Raw genomic sequence first — 17,024 nt, forward strand, 5'->3', positions numbered from 1 at the left:
ATTGAAGGTAAGGAAGTCACAGTAAGCAGGCCTAACTAAAGTATAGAAATAACTGCCACATATTAAGAAAATTAAACTGATTTTGTCATTACAGAATATCACCTTATGCATGATATTCTGACAAGAAATGCTTGGTGACTTTTACATCCCCAAGTCTAGTAGGAGACAGAATAGGCTGTTGTTCACAAATAGTATGTCATTAGCCTCAGTATTAGGTGCCCAAGTTTGATGAGAATACAGAATTATTTGGGGTACTGGGCATAAAATTATCTTTCCAAAGTTGTGGAATGACAGTAACATATAAAATGAAATTCAGTGTAAGTGTAAATTGATAGTTTTGGGATTGTGGCAGAAAACTTCTGTAAAACTTCTGTAAAAAGGCAAAATATATGTTGGTAGAGGAATTAAAAACAGTGCTTGCTCATCATGATATCCTAATGTACCGTATATTCATGGTGTTGAGCATAGTTCTGGTCACACTTGAAAAAGGATATTGCTGAGTTGGAAAAAAATGAAGAATAAGGGGGAAATGACAATATTCAGGTGATTGGAACAACTCCCCCAATATAGAAAGAATTGTTGGGGTTGTTTTTGTGAGCAACAAGTCTTGCTATAAAGAATCATATACGATGTGTGTAGATTGTGTTCAGATGAATGCTAAAATAGTTGGTGAAAGTTTATCAATACTTTTTCAAAATGGCCCTCTGAAATTATCAGTTGCTATTACTGATTTCAGTGAGGCCATATGATGAGCATTCTACCAAGCCTGCATTTATGAATATAAAATAACTTTTAAGAATGAAAAGGGACGTGGGCGTCCATTAAGGAATAAGCATACTACGTGTGTGCTCAAGATTACCTGAGGGGAAAAATAGATTAGCCTGGAGAGAATAGAAACTCTGGTGTTGGCTGCCATCTTGAATAGGAGCACACTCCACTGTGTCATCTTGTTAAAGGTCCTCCTTTTATGAATGTACACATCACAATGAAGACACAGCAAGATAAAATACTAACTTTTCAAGCAAAATTTTACAGATGAAGTTTTTGACAACTATAAAAAGTTCATCAAGTTAATTTTTATTGTGCTGCCAAGAGCCAAATTACAAGAAACCGTTTTACATTTTAAAAAGTAAACAAGCAATCTGCTGAATTGCAGTGCACTCCAAGTGCCATGTATGCATCTATTTTTTTCCCCAGAAAATTATATCTGCATTTCTCTTACAAGAGCACAACAGGAATCAAAGTAAAAGAGTGTAATGGATACAGCACATAGGATAAATAATATCTCCAAAATAATAATAAAATAATAATAAAATAATAACATTTTACACCATGTCCTATATCCTGCTAATAGTTTTCAGAATATGGCCTTGTTTGTAAAATAAAAGCAAGCGTTTACAATTTCTGGATAAAGACTGCTTACTCTTATGAAAGGAATGGATGCTCTATCTTGACAGAATCTGGGTAACAACTGGATATTAATATTTGTTTCAGTGTTTTTATACTTAGCATAAAATGCTGCAAGGGGAATACATTTTTCCTTTTTATGTTTTGTTTTTTGGAACCTGAATTCATAACAGAAAAAAATGTTGAACCTTTATGATACACCTATCTTTCTCTTTGATGCGAACAGTGAGAACACTTTTTGATATTCAAAAACAAGGTATTTGTTAATCTTCGGATTAATAAATTAGGTCATATAATAAATTAGGTTTTTCAGTTTTAAAGTTCAGTAACCTCTGACCAAGTATTTACAACAATACTTGAGAGTTCCTTTACAAAAAATACATTTTCTTTTCACATTAAGCATACTGGGTATCTGTGTCTTATGACAAGCAATTGTAAAAGAAAGAGGCAACACACAAATGGGAAATTAGTATAAAAGTGCCAAGACCGGTTTGGAAAAAATTAATGTTGTATGATACAGTTAAAAGTAATGAATCAAGTTGCAACAAACCTCCAGCTAGTTGTGGATTCCAGTAGTTGTTTCAAACAACTGTTTTCAAAAATATCGAAGTGCGGATGCTATTATTCTGCCAAACTGATTCGTGCTGCCTGTATATGTTATCAGTGTACCTAGCCAAAGCATTGAAGTAATGGCCTTTTTAAGGCTGTGCAGGAAAAGAAAAAGAAAACAAAACCAAACCCTGAAATGTAGCAAGTAGCAAGCATAATGCTTACTGCTAAAATTGTGCACATATGGTACACATATGCAAACATAAGGTCACACGCACACACACACACAGACACACACTTGCATACCCACACCTCCAAATCAAATAAAACTAGGTAGAATGAGATACTCTCATCTTGTCTTCTCTAAGCACAAATGAAGAAGCAATAATATGGAATGCCTGTGTTACTGTTCTGGGAAATTCTCAGTTCAAAATACATTCAACAGGGAAAAAAAATACAAAATTATACTGATATATACTGTATATATAAATACCATATATATACTGTATATATACATATATATACACATATAGTGTGTGTTTATATGTGTATATGTATATATACACATACATATATACATATATATACATAAACATACACACACATATATACACACAAAGACATACAAATGCTTTGTTGTAAGCATAACTATATTTACATAAATACTTCTATAAAGCTAAAATTTTAAAGAAGCATGATCTCCTTTCTTTCTGAGCTTCCAAAAAGGTGCATGAGTAACATACAATTAAAATTAAGCAACTTCCTAGCATGGAAATTGCTTCTAGTCTGCATAATCAGTTAACAACCAGAACCCCCCCCCCCCCCCCCGGCCCTTAACTTGATTTTTAAAAAATCTGAGCAAGATCTTCATCCAACAAAATCTTTTTTCTCCAATGACAACTTGGAGCCTAAACCACCTGAAATGTATAAACAATGATAAAAAGAAAACACACACACACACACACACACACACACACAAATTCTATAATCAGATGGTATTGAACTTCTCCTTCCTTTCTCTCTCTCTCCAATACTGTTTTCAAAAGATCCAGTGCTCAAATCAGGAATTATACAGGCATTAGCCATTTGCTAACTGCCGTAAGTTGGACAATCAGCATCAAAAGGAAAAACAAAAAGCAGCACAAGGTATAATTGTACACATCTTCAATAAATTTGCCCTATGTATTTCTGCTTTAATGTTTTCCTTATTATGTTATAAGCTATTTCAGCTTCTGATCAGGTAGAAAAACATGGTTGCAGTTTTAGTGCACCTTTGATGAAACAGGTACTTTCTATGGATATATTTTTGTAGCACAGTCAAAAAAAACCCCAAACTTTCTTATTAACTTCAGATAGGGTTATGCTTATACTTCACTGCAACAAATGAAATTTTGGAGTGTCAGGAAAAAGCTATATTCTTTAAATTCTTTGACTCCAAAATAAGCTCATCAGCTTTTCTTCTTTGAGGCTTCCTGCTATAGCCATCCAAGCTCAACTCCAGCTTCCCCATCTCAAACAATCTCTATTATAGTTACAAGCACAACATCTGAAATTTTAGAACTTTGGTTCCAAGAAAAAACTTGGTCAGTTATCACAAGGTGAAGTGGGAATGCCTGTTCTGAAGGAGTCAGAGCTCATCCCAGGAAGGTCTTAGAGCTAGCTGTACATGAAGTCACAAATCCAATACAATCCACTAAGCAAGTGCACAATTCTAGGTTTTTTTTTTAAATAGCAGACTCAGTCTTTGTTTCTTCTTAATTTCGTAGGAAGGGTGCAACTTCTCACACTGTCTGATAGAAATTATCTGCTTGTAAGTTGTTCTGTTTCTGCATGCTGTAGAATCCACTGTATCTTGAGTCTGGGTCAGCAATTCTAAGCATTCTCTGAGAACTGTCCACTTGAACCATAGTACCCTTCTTACAGTCCACATAAACCAGCTGGTTGTTCAGGCAGGAAGGCTGTTTGGAAACAGAAAACACAATATAATAAACTTACAAATATATATAGTGTTCCTACTAAAAAACAAAAGCAGGACATGCTTTGGAATCAACTGAGCCACTCTCTACCAAATGAGCAACATCATCATTTGGACTGATAAAGCAGAAGAAGAAACAGATATCATATCCCCAGCTTTCTAGTCAATGGAGCTATCTAAATCATACAACAGGCCAGTGGCATATAAAACACAGATACCTATTATGATTTAAATTGTCACAGACTAGGGACCATACAACTAAATCTGCAATGTGAACTCAGTCAATTGTGTTTGATTCCCCTGAGGAAGTAGTTTTGGCTCACCCTGCTCACTTGAGTAGTTATTTCAATTCACATTCTATGAATGTGAGCATGATAGATGGCAGATTTATCCCCACACTTATTATGATACTAGCTCATTCTGCAGTTTTCAGATATCATATAAATATGGTAGATAAAAAGAGCTGGGAAAAGTACAGGAGAGAAAGAGAAACTGTAGCAACTTGGAATAAAAGTGGGGAGAATTGGATAAAGAAGGATCTCTCACTTCATTTTTTTCTACACTGTTTAAAAAGTTATATAAGCCTCTGAGATGGTTAAGAATTCCAGAAACTATTGAAGTGCAGTCTGAAACAGTATTTTCCTTTGGCTGTACTAAAACTACAACATAAATTGATGTTTAGCATGTACTATGCACATTAAGACTTCTGTATATAATAATCAAGTAGTTGGGCAAATGAAATATATGTTTGAGACCATGGGCAGTTGCTATCAGTTAGAACAGGCAATATGAATTTGAATTGACAAACTTCCTGCCACATGGTTTAAATTAGTTCACACTAGCTTGGGTACCTGGCGTTGCCTGGGTTATTTGAAAAAGTCATTTTTTATTTTAAAAAATGCATAAGGTTGTGGGTGAACTACAACTCACATCATGCCAGGTTAACCCCCTGAAACTTCATCAGTAGTTAAAGTTTGCCATGTTGTGCAAGTTTGCTATCTAGATGCATCATTGGTGGGGTCCATGTGCTCTCTGGCTGCAGGTTGAACTACAGCCCCCACCATGGTGGGTTAGTTCCCTCCAAACCCCTCCAGTATGTTCAGTTGGTCATGGGGGTTCTGTGTGCCACGTTTGATCCCGGTCAGTTGTCGGTGGTGGTCACGGTGTCTCCAGATGTAGGTGAATTACAACTCCCAGAAATGAAGGTCAGTTCCCCCCAAACCCCTTCAGTAGGTTCAGTTGATCAAGGTGGTTCTGTGTGCCAAGTTTGAGGGTTCACAGTTTCTCTGGTTGTAGATGAACCACAACTCCCAAAAATCAATGTCAGTCTCTCCCAAACCCCTCCAGTATTCAAATTTGGGCATACTGGGTATGCGTGCTAAATTTGATCCAGATCCATCATTGTTTGGGTTCACAATGCTCTCTGGATATAGGTGAACTACAACTCCTATAAATCAAAGTGAATTCCCCCCAAAGCCCTCCAGTATTTTTTGTTGATCATGAGTGTACTATGTGCCAAGTTAGGTCCAGGTCCATTGTTGGTGGGGATCAGAGCGCTCTTTGATTGCAGGTGAACTGTAAATCCCTAATCCTTCCAGTATGTTTTGTTGGTCATGGGGGTTCTGTGTGCCAAATGTGTTTCAGGTCCACTGTGGGTGGGGGGTCACAGTGCTATGTCTTGATGCAAGGTGAACTACAACTTCCATCATGTTGAGTCAGTCCCCCAAACCCCTCCAGTATGTTCAGTTGCTGACCAATTCCTTTGTTTGTTGTGCGCCATAGGAAAGGGTAGGACAGGGTTAAGGAAGAGGCAGTGGGCGGCATCATGCAAATTCCACACAAATGGAGAGAGAAAGGAACACTGGGAGGTGTCTTTGGTGGAGGAAAAACAGAAGATCTAGGATGAAATTGTCCCCCAAACGAAAGCCTTCACCTGGGTGGTGAGCAGTATGGTGTTGATGAAAGACATTGGTAGGGTTCTTGGACATGTTCATGGTACTCGCTATAACCTGCAGTGTCATTCGAGGGAGGATCGTTGCCATTGCCTTGTAGGCAGGGGTTATAGCTATTTGTGGAGGTGGGAGCCTGTCTGTGAAAGTGGGCACCCCAGCCAAATACACACATACAGGTTTTCACTTTATGTGTATAGATTCTAGTCTTGTGAGTAAAAGCACAGTTCCATGGCAGTTTTATCTATTGGTCATAGTAATGATTCTAATTAGAAGCTAGTGGCCTTTATCGAATGTTGACACACTCTTTGGACATGTTCTGGATGCATGAGTGGTTTTATATTTTCAGTGCTAGTGGAAGGCAGTAGCCAAATTTCCTTATACAACTGTTTCTTGCTTTCCTAGAGCCTCTGGGTCAGAAGCTAGGCAGTATAATGGACCAGTTCACATGCCAGCTAAGTGAGCACAGCCATATCACCCAAAGCTGCTGTTGGCTGTTGGAACCGCCTCATGCTGAAGGGATGTCCTCCTCCCTCCCTGATGCCATGAAAGTATGCTGGAGAGGCTCTTTGCCAGCATTCTCTGAGTGCAGTCAGAGAATATAAGCCAAATGGCAAAATAATACCAAGACCAAAAATGTCTTCTTCTGGCACAAAAAAAGAAAAAAAAGAGAAAGAAAAAAGAAAAGAAGCAATGCCTTTAAATAGGCTGCCAGGAGATGGCTGCTGCACAATTTAACTTCAAACCACACTTCCATGGTAACATGAAGAGCAGAGGAGATGATTTTATTTGCTGCGTTCTCCAAGTTCACGTTCTGGCAGACAGGTGTTTGGTCATTGCATTCTTTATATAAAAGTACCTACAGGATAAGAAAGACGGTCTGCTATATAAATACAAGACATCAATTTATCTGCTTACTTTTGTTGGAGCTCTGTAACAGGATACTGGTATCCACTGCTTTTTCTGATTGACAAGTAGAAGTGCTATTATGAGAACGAGCGCTGTCATGATGGGCACTGTCACCCAGGCAAGAGAACTAAGAGATGCCTCTGTACTAGGTTGTGATCCTCTGGTTTCTCTGTAATCCCCTTGAAGGTGACCCATATCTGCATAGGATGAATAAGCAAATCAGTACCAAACAACTGTATAATATCCTCAACCAAGCAGCAAAATAACTTTATTCAAATAATTTTACCATGATACTAAACTATGGCTTGATAAGACATTACAAGCAATCTTATAAAAATAGCTAGGCACATTTGTGAAATTTTGGAGAGCATTTCCTTCAAACCAAATGTCCTCAGAGGAAATAACTCATCATTCTAAGGCCCAAAGATATCCTCTTTTGGCAACACCAGAAGTGGCCATCTGGCTACTTAAGGTATGAAAGTACAGCTCTCAGAAGAAAGGGGGACCTCTCCTAGTTTCTCTACAGCAATCCTATAGTAAAATTTAGTTCTCTTCGTTTTCTGTAGATTAATTAAAAAGTCCCATACAGTCATTTTATGATTCTAAAAATGAAGCTATCTTAATCTTATTCATGGCAGTGGTATATAAGTGAAATAAAAGTTACCTCTATGGATATGAACAATATCATTTTCACTGGGTGTTGGCCACACTGGTGCTTCTAGTTCATTTTCTCTTCTATAATTTGTCTTCTCAATTGGAATGTTGGTAGGTTCAGGTATATACATTTCTATAAAATACAAGTGTTTTCAGAGCAATTCATAAAGACATTATATTCCTACAAGTCAAAGCCAAAAGCACCCATAGTATTCAGAGTTGGGTTTTTTATTATTTTCTTCAAATTATTAGGCCTATGTACAGCGAAAGAACTGTGGTCTAAAACAGCTTTGAATACTTTATCAATGTAGTGAGTAATATTATTTGACAATCTGATCTAAGTAATTTGGACTGAGACAATTTTTTAAAAAGGAATCAGATACCATTATAAGATGTTTCCTGTTGTATATGAACAGATTTTGAGTCCCCTTGGGGAGATAGGGCGGAATACAAATAAAGATTATTATTATTATTATTATTATTATTATTATTATTATTATTATTATTATTATTATTATCATCATCATCATCATCATCATCAAGGCAGCCTCACCAAATATTAAAAACAGATGAACAATAAGATAATAACAAAGCAGTGCTATGAGTCACTACAAATAAAATCTAGCCTGTATGTGTTAATGCAATGATACATAAACTTCAAAAAAATAGCAACAGCATCAGGGCAACTGCATTGTTGCAGATTCTTTTCTGTTTAAAAGAACACGTGATGAAACAGCTCTGACTGAGCAACATCAATATTTTATTTATTTATTTATTTATTTATTTTTATTTATTTATTTTATATACCGCTTTCTCCCCTAGGGGGACAATAGCTTCTTAAGTAACTAGATTTTGATAATACAGTAGAGTCTCACTTATCCAAGCTAAACGGGCCGGCAGAAGCTTGGATAAGCAAATATCTTGGATAATAAGGATAGATTATGGAAAAGCCTATTAAACATCAAATTAGGCTATGATTTTACAAATTAAGCACCAAAACATCATGTTAGACAACACATTTGACAGAAAAAGTAGTTCAATACGCAGTATTGTTATGTTGTAATTACTGCATTTACGAATTTAGCGCCAAAATATCATGATAAATTGAAAACATTGACTGCAAAAATGGCTTGGATAATCCAGAAACTTGGATAAGAGAGGCTTGGATAAGTGAGACTCTACTGTACTGCCTTATGTAGCTGCAGGAAGCTATTGCTCTTCTTCTGGCCCACTGACTGTTGGCCTGTTACTGCACTAAACTGGGGACTGGTGATAAGGATCCTTCTCCAGCCTGCCCTTACACATTCATGGAGGGTGAAGTGGGAATGGGTAACCAAAACAGCTGGGTTATCCAGCTCAGTACTATAGAAAGTACTACGAGGCAAAGTAAACTTAAATAGTGTTAGATAAAAAGGTACTTCTTATTAAACAATTTGTATGAGTAAGTTATTTAAAAAGAAAACAAACTATTATATGTACCAACTCAAAATACGTGATATTTTGAGTTAAGTTAAAAACCTTAAGTTAATTATCAGCTTAAGAGACATTTGCTCTGCCATCCACTTTCCTCAGCAACTAGTGATTGAACTGTAAGACAGTTAACAGAAAGCTCCAAAAACATAATTCGGTTACTAGTAGACATTGCAGAATATTTTCCTATTTGAGGCAAGCGCAAAAAGTCATGGTAAACTCTAAATATATCCATGATGAAAAACTGCATGAATATAGCTTACCTGGGCACATGGGACAGCAGCTGCCTTCCACATTAATAGGTTCTACACAAGGAAGTGCAGGACAACTAACTGTGGAGCAAAGGGTCTGGCCCTGCAGACAATAGCAATGTGTGCAGCTATCAATATCCCAGCGTTCCTCATCAGCATATGTTTTTCCATTGAAGTGGCACACTGCTTTCTTTGATGCTGTGTCTTCTGTTGAAAGATTATTGTCATTATATGGATGTGAAAAAGACATTATACAGCCTGTTTGGATACTTCTGGTACTTCCTTCCTTTGGTAGGCCAGTATACAAATATTCTAGTTATGAAGGAAAGTGTCTGCTTAATGCTAATAAAACTACTCCATTAGGAGCATAAAAAGGATCAAAACATGTTCAAAGTCATATTCTTTTTAACTTTTCAATCACCACAGCATTTTATCTGTAATTTGTTTTTAATTTACAATGTAAGAAACCTTGGGCTCCGTGTTGGGAGAAAGATAGGAAATATCAAATAAAAAATAAATACATATCTAAGTTACTGAAAAGTTGCCCTCAATATGGGTATTTTACCAATTGAGAAAGTTTTGAATATTCAGAGTTAGAGAAGAACCTATGTTTGAAGCCACAAACAAATTTAACAATTTATTAGATAAAAGAAGAATACAATTAAAACACAAACAGGATTAATTATTAATATATATAAATTTAAATCACAATAGAAAACCATTTTGAAAAAGTAATTACGCTGGCGAAGACAGCTGAGATTTTCAGGCCATAAATACTTACCTATACAATAAGGACAACATTGTCCCTTTCTCAAAACAGGTCTCTCACAGGAGACTGGAGGACAAGACTCAGAGTAGCAGCTGATTCCTCCATTCAGGCAAATACAACTGGTACAAACATTGGGTTTCCAGGACTCAGCAGTAAGGAAGATATCACCATCATCATTTTTGCAGTAATTGGGTGTACTTTCATTGCTTGACAGGGAAGGCTGAGCAGGCTCCTCTAGAAATATTTAACAATGTAAGTAAATAATCATTACAGATGGCAAAAAACCATTTGTAAAACCTTGGATTGGATAAACTAAATTTAAATTCACACTGTTCACTGAAGAACCCAAGAATTATCTTTGGATTCATTGCAGCTGCTGCCTTACCTTTCATAATATAATATTTGATTAAAGACTTATCATTCCATGATATCAAATGCATATCAGGATTTTGGAATTTCAGCATTTTCCAAATGCATTTACAGTATATCTGTACAATTCAAGCAGACTGCGATTGAGGACAATAAATGTGTAAGGTGTATGTGTAAATTCTAGTTTCACCTCATTCATTACCTTGTCTGCTTCTTGTCATGCAGAGACGTACATTTTTGTGTTCAAGCATGGCTCTCACTAAATTACATCTGATTCACTTAAATCATGGCTGGTTAGGGAACCCATGCAACCTCTAAGATAGCTCCTAATATGTTAACCACCGTTAAGAAGGATTTGATTAAAAATTATTTATTTTGCCACTATTTTGAATATTATGGCTATTTTTCAATTTAAGACCTAGTTCCTGTATGGTAGGCTCTGATTTTTCCTTTAGCTATCACTCACATAATTTGCATTAAAGCTTATAGGTTTGCCTTTCTTTATTTATATTTACAGCTGAGTTTTTGTTTAGAAATGATCAGCTTATTTCATTACTTATACATCTAGAAAACATCTCAAGACAGAACCCGTACAGAGAAAACAAATAGCTTGGAAATCCAAGTTGAAAGCTGTTACTTAATGCTAACCTGGACATTGTGGACAGCATGAGTCCTGAGTACGGGTGGGATTTCGACACAGAAGAGGTGGGCAGACTTCTGTCTCACACAAAACCCGTGCATTGTGACATGTACATTGTGTACAAGAATCAATGTTCCATGTATCTCCTTCCACAAAATAATCTCCTCCTGGAACATAGCAGATGGTAGGACCACTGAGTTCTGGCTTCTCCACAATGGATTCATCTGTAAAAAACAAGAAGAAATTGCATCAGTTTTCTATTAAATAAGAGGTGTATTTTTCTCAAATATGAGGAAATGTGGGAAACACTTTTTATCATGTTTTGGGGACTCCTGGACCAATTTAGGCCCAGCAGAGAGGCCTTTTTGAAATAGGAACTGAATAAGAAATGGCTTCAACTTCCTGTTGTTAAAAAGGACTTCTTTGAATCTACAATAGCCCAAGAAGGCTGAAGAACATGAAGAAAATTCCCCTAAGAGACATTTGAGGGGTGAGACCTCTTTTTTATTGGGGTGGAGGTAGGTGGTGTGACCCTCGAAGCTCTCCTGGGGACCAGTGTGGTCTTTTAGCCCTCTATAGCCTTCCACAGTTGTCCTCCTTCCAATGATATTTGAAGCTTCTTTACAATTAAAAAAAGAAGCATTGGCATTTATTTTATTTAGAACAGCGGTTCCCAACGTTTGATTCTCCAGAAAACAAACAAAACAAAAAAATTGTTTGTTTTGGACTTCAACTTCCAGAAATCCCAGCTAGCTTATCAACTGTTAGGAATTGTGGAAGCTAAAGTTCAAAACACTTGGAGGACCAAAGGTTTGGAACCACTGATTTAGAAGATGACTGTCTTGACACATAAGGCTGAATTGTGTAAATGGAGTATGAAATAGGAAGCATATACAGAAAGAAAACAAATATTAAGGTAATTACAATAAATTGGACTTTTTTTAAAAAAAGAATCAGATTAATAGCAACATAAGAAAACATAAAAAGCTTAACACTGTAGATAACAAATATTAAGGTAATTACAATAAATTGGACTTTTTAAAAAAAGAATTAGATTAATAGCAACATAAGAAAACATAAAAAGCTTAACACTGGGCCGGGCTGTGGTGCAGACTGTTGAGCAACCAGCTGCAGCCAGCTGCAACAAATCACTCTGACCAAGAGGTCATGAGTTTGAGGCCAGCTCGGAGCCCCGCGTTTGTCTTGTCTTTGTTCTATGTTAAGGCATTGAATGTTTGCCTTATATGTGTAACGTGATCCGCCCTGAGTCCCCTTCGGGGTGAGAAGGGCGGAATATAGATACTGTAAAATAAATAAATAAATAAATAAATAATATCCAAAATATTGGTAATTTTATTTCTTCTATACAAACAATAATCAAAACTGGCCTAAACACACATAAGAGCATGTATCTGTTCACATTCACATAGAATTTAATTATAATCATGCTTTTCTCCCCAAGAGTCAATGCTCTTGAAAATGTAATGCCATCAAGTCTGACTTATAAAACTGGCTAAAAGTGTTCAGGATGAGAGCTAGAGCTAACAATTCAGGGGTGAATGTAGCGAGTCCAAAATATATGGAATTATATGGAAGACTTCTACACTTTGAATTGCCAAATAACTATATCAAATAAATATGTATATATGTATATGTATATGTACATGTAAAGTAAAACTCTGCTCGTCCGACCCTCCGTGCAATCCGAGCGGGTGAATGGCGAGGGTCGCAAAGGCCCTCCCCATTCACCTGCTCGCTGGCTGGCTAGGTGTGTGTGTTGCTAGGTAGATAGCAAGCTACCTAGCAACACGCACGGGGCGCTCGCCCCTTAGGAGGTGCCCCCTGCGTGTTGCTAGATAGCTTGTGGCACGCTCCCCTGGATCCAAGACCCAGTTGAACGGAGAAGAAGCCTTTCAGTTTGGCGGGGGCTAGGACCCAGGGGAGCAGCACGCTCTCCTGGATCCAAGCCCCGACTGAACGGAGAAGAAGCCTCTCCGTTTGGTGAGGGCTAGGACCCAGCGGAGCAGCACGCTCTCCTGGATCCAAGCCCCGGCTGAACGGAGAAGAAGCCTGGTAATCCGAGTGATCGGGGTTGACCGAGCTGAGGTCCGTCCATTTAACGCGGACTACTGGGGTTCTACTGAATATGGGTATATATGAATGACTGGTTTGTCTGTTTATAAGAATTTAAAGTAAAGTAACACAAATATTGGTATGACCTGTTACACACTACTTTGAATGGTAATGAGTACACATTACCTATATATTACATGAAGGAGGGCTCACCCTCTGCAGAAGTAACAACAGAGGATTTTATTTGTTTATGCAATAATTGATTGTTCTTTGCTCTTTTGGAGTTTGTGTGTGTGAGAATAAACATCTTATTAAGGCATGTGGAGTAGACTTTTTTCTTGCTTTTTGAAAAGATGAATTATTTTTACAAAAAAGTAACAAAACAACAGATACTAGAACTTGTGAATAATTTTTCTAGTCTTAGTAGTAATTACCATTGATGGAGCTATAGACACTCAGTAACAAGTAACATACCACATTTCTTTTTAAGTAACTTCCCAAGCTCTGCATGTACTATTAGGCTAGGTCATCCTTTAAAAGAAAGGAAATGAGACATACAGATGAAAATTAAGATGTTCTTAACAATGCAGTATAGATTAGTACCTGGACATGATGGACAACATTGTCCTGGATGTATGGTAGGATTCCCACAGTTTGGTACGGAGCAGGTGATCAAAGCACACATCTCCCGGCCATTAAGACAGTAACACTCACGGCAACCATCATGCCAACTTTCCTCATTTTCATGACGGTGCCCATCCACAGACAAGCAAGAACCTGCTTTAGCTGGTGGAATTATAGAGGCTGGTAACTCTGTATATAATTTTAAAAAAGGATTCAATTCCTTAGTATGGCATTATTCACCCAGATTAATCTTCCCTTATATTTATTTTATTAATAGAACAATGGAGTCATACTGATATGTACTTAATACACCATTGGCAAATTCAACAGACTACATATTCACTGGAATAAAAATCCCACCATTCCTATCACTGGCAAAAGACCTATTGAGAGTTGTAGTCTAATAACGTCTGTACCATGGCTCCTGCTGAAGACATAAAACCCATGTGGAAGATGCACTTCTTCATCCAGAAATGAAGCAAAAAAAACTGAACTAGATTCAATAATTTTATAGTGTTTTCCCAGACAAGAAATATTCAGAAGTAGTTTATCTAGTTCCATCCAATGAAACATGGTCTACTGGACCTATGTGTTGGCAGTCTCCCATTAAAGTACAAATTAGGACTGCCTCTGCTTAGCTTCCAAGAAGAGATGGGATCTGGTGCCTTTAGGCCCATTATACATTTCATAAAACCACACATGCATTTATTACAATGCTCATAAAAATGTGTATACATTTAAATAGTGAGTACAAAATGAGCATTAAATGACATACACATAAAATACATACAAGTAAGCTTTAGTTCCTGATCAAATGAATACAAAATACATCAATTTCCACGTGAGAAGAAAAAATAGTCTTGCAATTTTATAAAGAACTAGGACAGAGAGAAAAAAGACACAAAACAGGAATGAGACTGATATCCTCTACCTATACATCTGCAGATAAGACATCCTTGATCATCTTTCTGGAATCCCATTGGACAGGTTTTACCACATGAAAGTTCTGGGCATTTCTTACAGCGACAGATTTCACATCCATGCTTGTTCTTCCTGGATAAGTAAAACAATTTGTGAAATTTCTGATTCCCGCCTCCTTTTAAGTCAAAACAAAATTTCTGTTCAATATAATATTTCTCATGCCAACACACATATTACGATGTACTAGGAAAATAGCATCTTAGAATAAGATAACCAACTTTATCTTTAAATACCAACTTTAAAGTCTAAAACAATAGAACTAAAACCATAGCTTTTCTCATATTCTTTGGTCCAAAACCATAATGCTGAACTCACTGGCTAGATATCGGAGGAAGTAGGCATGCTACCAATTTTGTTCTCTGTCTCCAAGATGCTACAAGAACCCACTGAATATTGTATTCTGAGTTAACACGGATACACCTCTGAATTATTTGAGGAGAGTGACACAAAAACCTCTTTGGACACAGTGAGACTTATTTCTGAGCACCAAATGGTTGTTTGTGAATTTATAATACAGTAGAGTCTCACTTATCCAAGACTCACTTATCCAACGTTCTGGATTATCCAACACATTTTTGTAGTCAATGTTTTCAATATATCATGATATTTTGGTAGTAAATTTGTAAATACAGTAATTACAACATAACATTACTGCGTATTGAAGTACTTTATCTATCAAATTTGTTGTGTAACATGATGTTTTGGTGCTTAATTTGTAAAATCATAACCTAATTTGATGTTTAATATGCTTTTCCTTAACCCCTCCTTATTATCCAACATATTCACTTATCCAACATTCTGCCGGCCCGTTTATGTTGGATAAGTGAGACTCTACTGTATGTTTTTCCACACTCTAGATTAAAAAATGAAGACACTATTCCAGAATAAATATTTTAGATGAGGCCTGTATTATTAACTGACCACAAAAGCATTCAACATCAATTCAGATTACAATAATTTTAGAAATATTATTTCTTTGAAAATATCTTTATTAAACAAAAAAGAAAAATGAAAAACAATATATATATATATATATATATATATATATATATATAGAGAGAGAGAGAGAGAGAGAGAGAGAGAGAGAGAGAGATAAAACAAATGGGCTATATAATAAAACTGCATGGCACACTCAGGAATATTGTGGCTCTAACTCTCTAGGTTCATTTCCCCCAGATAAGTGCAAAAGAAGAACCAAGAATGTAATTCCAAACATAATGAATTATCCAATGTTCAAGTGCAACCATTCCCTTATCCACTAGATGGGGTGCCTCTACAGATCCAGATTGACTGAACATATAGAGCAATGTGTTGTTTTCTTCTCAGACTTGCTTAAATTTAGATGGAGAGAGTTATTTCTCTCCCAGGAAAAAACTACTCTTATCTACAGATTGGAAACAATAGATCACCTGTAAAACGTTACCTTTGAAGATAACATTAACAACGTTTCTTTTATTATTATTATTATTTATTACAATATTTATATCCCGCCCTTCTCACCCAACAGGGGAATCAGGGCGGCTTACAATAAAACACATATATAAAAATTATACAGTGCAATATAAATCAGTTAAAAATTATTAACTTACATCAGTATTCATGAAACACATTATAAAATACAGGTAGGCGTGTTCAATTAATATTTTTTTAAAAAAATGGGTCTGTCGATTGAGTTCAGCGTACATGACAATAATTAACGCTGCCAATTATTATTCATAGAATCATAGAATCATAGAATAGTAGAGTTGGAAGAGACCTCAAGGGCCATCTAGTCCAACCCCCCGCTAAGAAGCAGGAAATCGCATTCAAAGCACCCCCGACAGATGGCCATCCAGCCTCTGCTTAAAAGCCTCCAAAGAAGGAGCCTCCACCACGGCCCGGGGGAGAGAGTTCCACTGCCGAACAGCCCTCACAGTGAGGAAGTTCTTCCTGATGTTCAGGTGGAATCTCCTTTCCTGTAGTTTGAAGCCATTGTTCCGTGTCCTAGTCTGCAGGGCAGCAGAAAATAAGCTTGCTCCCTCCTCCCTATGACTTCCCCTCACATATTTGTACATGGCTATCATGTCTCCTCTCAGCCTTCTCTTCTGCAGGCTAAACATGCCCAGCTCTTTAAGCCGCTCCTCATAGGGCTTGTTCTCCAGACCCTTAATCATTTTAGTTGCCCTCCTCTGGACGCTCTCCAGCTTGTCAACATCTCCCTTCATCTGCGGTGCCCAAAATTGGACACAGTATTCCAGGTGTGGTCTGACCAAGGCAGAATAGAGGGGGAGCATGACTTCCCTGGATCTAGACGTTATTCCCCTATTGATGCAGGCCAAAATCCCATTGGCTTTTTTAGCTGCCGCATCACATTGTAGGCTCATGTTTAACTTGTTGTCCACGAGGACTCCAAGATCTTTTTCGC

The 17,024-nt window shown here is 37.0% G+C and overlaps 1 protein-coding gene across 6 annotated transcripts in view; it reads right to left on the minus strand.

The window, feature by feature from the left end:
* Window positions 1-1,056: 1,056 nt before the first annotated feature.
* crim1 (cysteine rich transmembrane BMP regulator 1) overlaps window positions 1,057-17,024 on the minus strand; it is a 152,082-nt gene continuing 136,114 nt past the window's right edge. For 5 of the 6 annotated variants that reach the window (XM_062974385.1, XM_062974380.1, XM_062974366.1 and 2 more), the window contains 8 exons: window positions 14,571-14,692; window positions 13,619-13,828; window positions 10,951-11,166; window positions 9,946-10,167; window positions 9,177-9,371; window positions 7,454-7,576; window positions 6,799-6,986; window positions 1,057-3,914 (listed from right to left, as the gene is read on the minus strand). In XM_062974385.1, the coding sequence (XP_062830455.1) occupies window positions 3,738-3,914; window positions 6,799-6,986; window positions 7,454-7,576; window positions 9,177-9,371; window positions 9,946-10,167; window positions 10,951-11,166; window positions 13,619-13,828; window positions 14,571-14,692 (1,453 nt within the window). In that variant the 3' untranslated portion in view covers window positions 1,057-3,737. The remainder of the gene's footprint in view (window positions 3,915-6,798; window positions 6,987-7,453; window positions 7,577-9,176; window positions 9,372-9,945; window positions 10,168-10,950; window positions 11,167-13,618; window positions 13,829-14,570; window positions 14,693-17,024) is intronic. The other variant, XM_062974372.1, reaches the window with a different exon arrangement.

Source organism: Anolis carolinensis, chromosome 1 (assembly GCF_035594765.1).
Source record: "Anolis carolinensis isolate JA03-04 chromosome 1, rAnoCar3.1.pri, whole genome shotgun sequence".
NCBI lineage: Eukaryota > Metazoa > Chordata > Lepidosauria > Squamata > Dactyloidae > Anolis > Anolis carolinensis.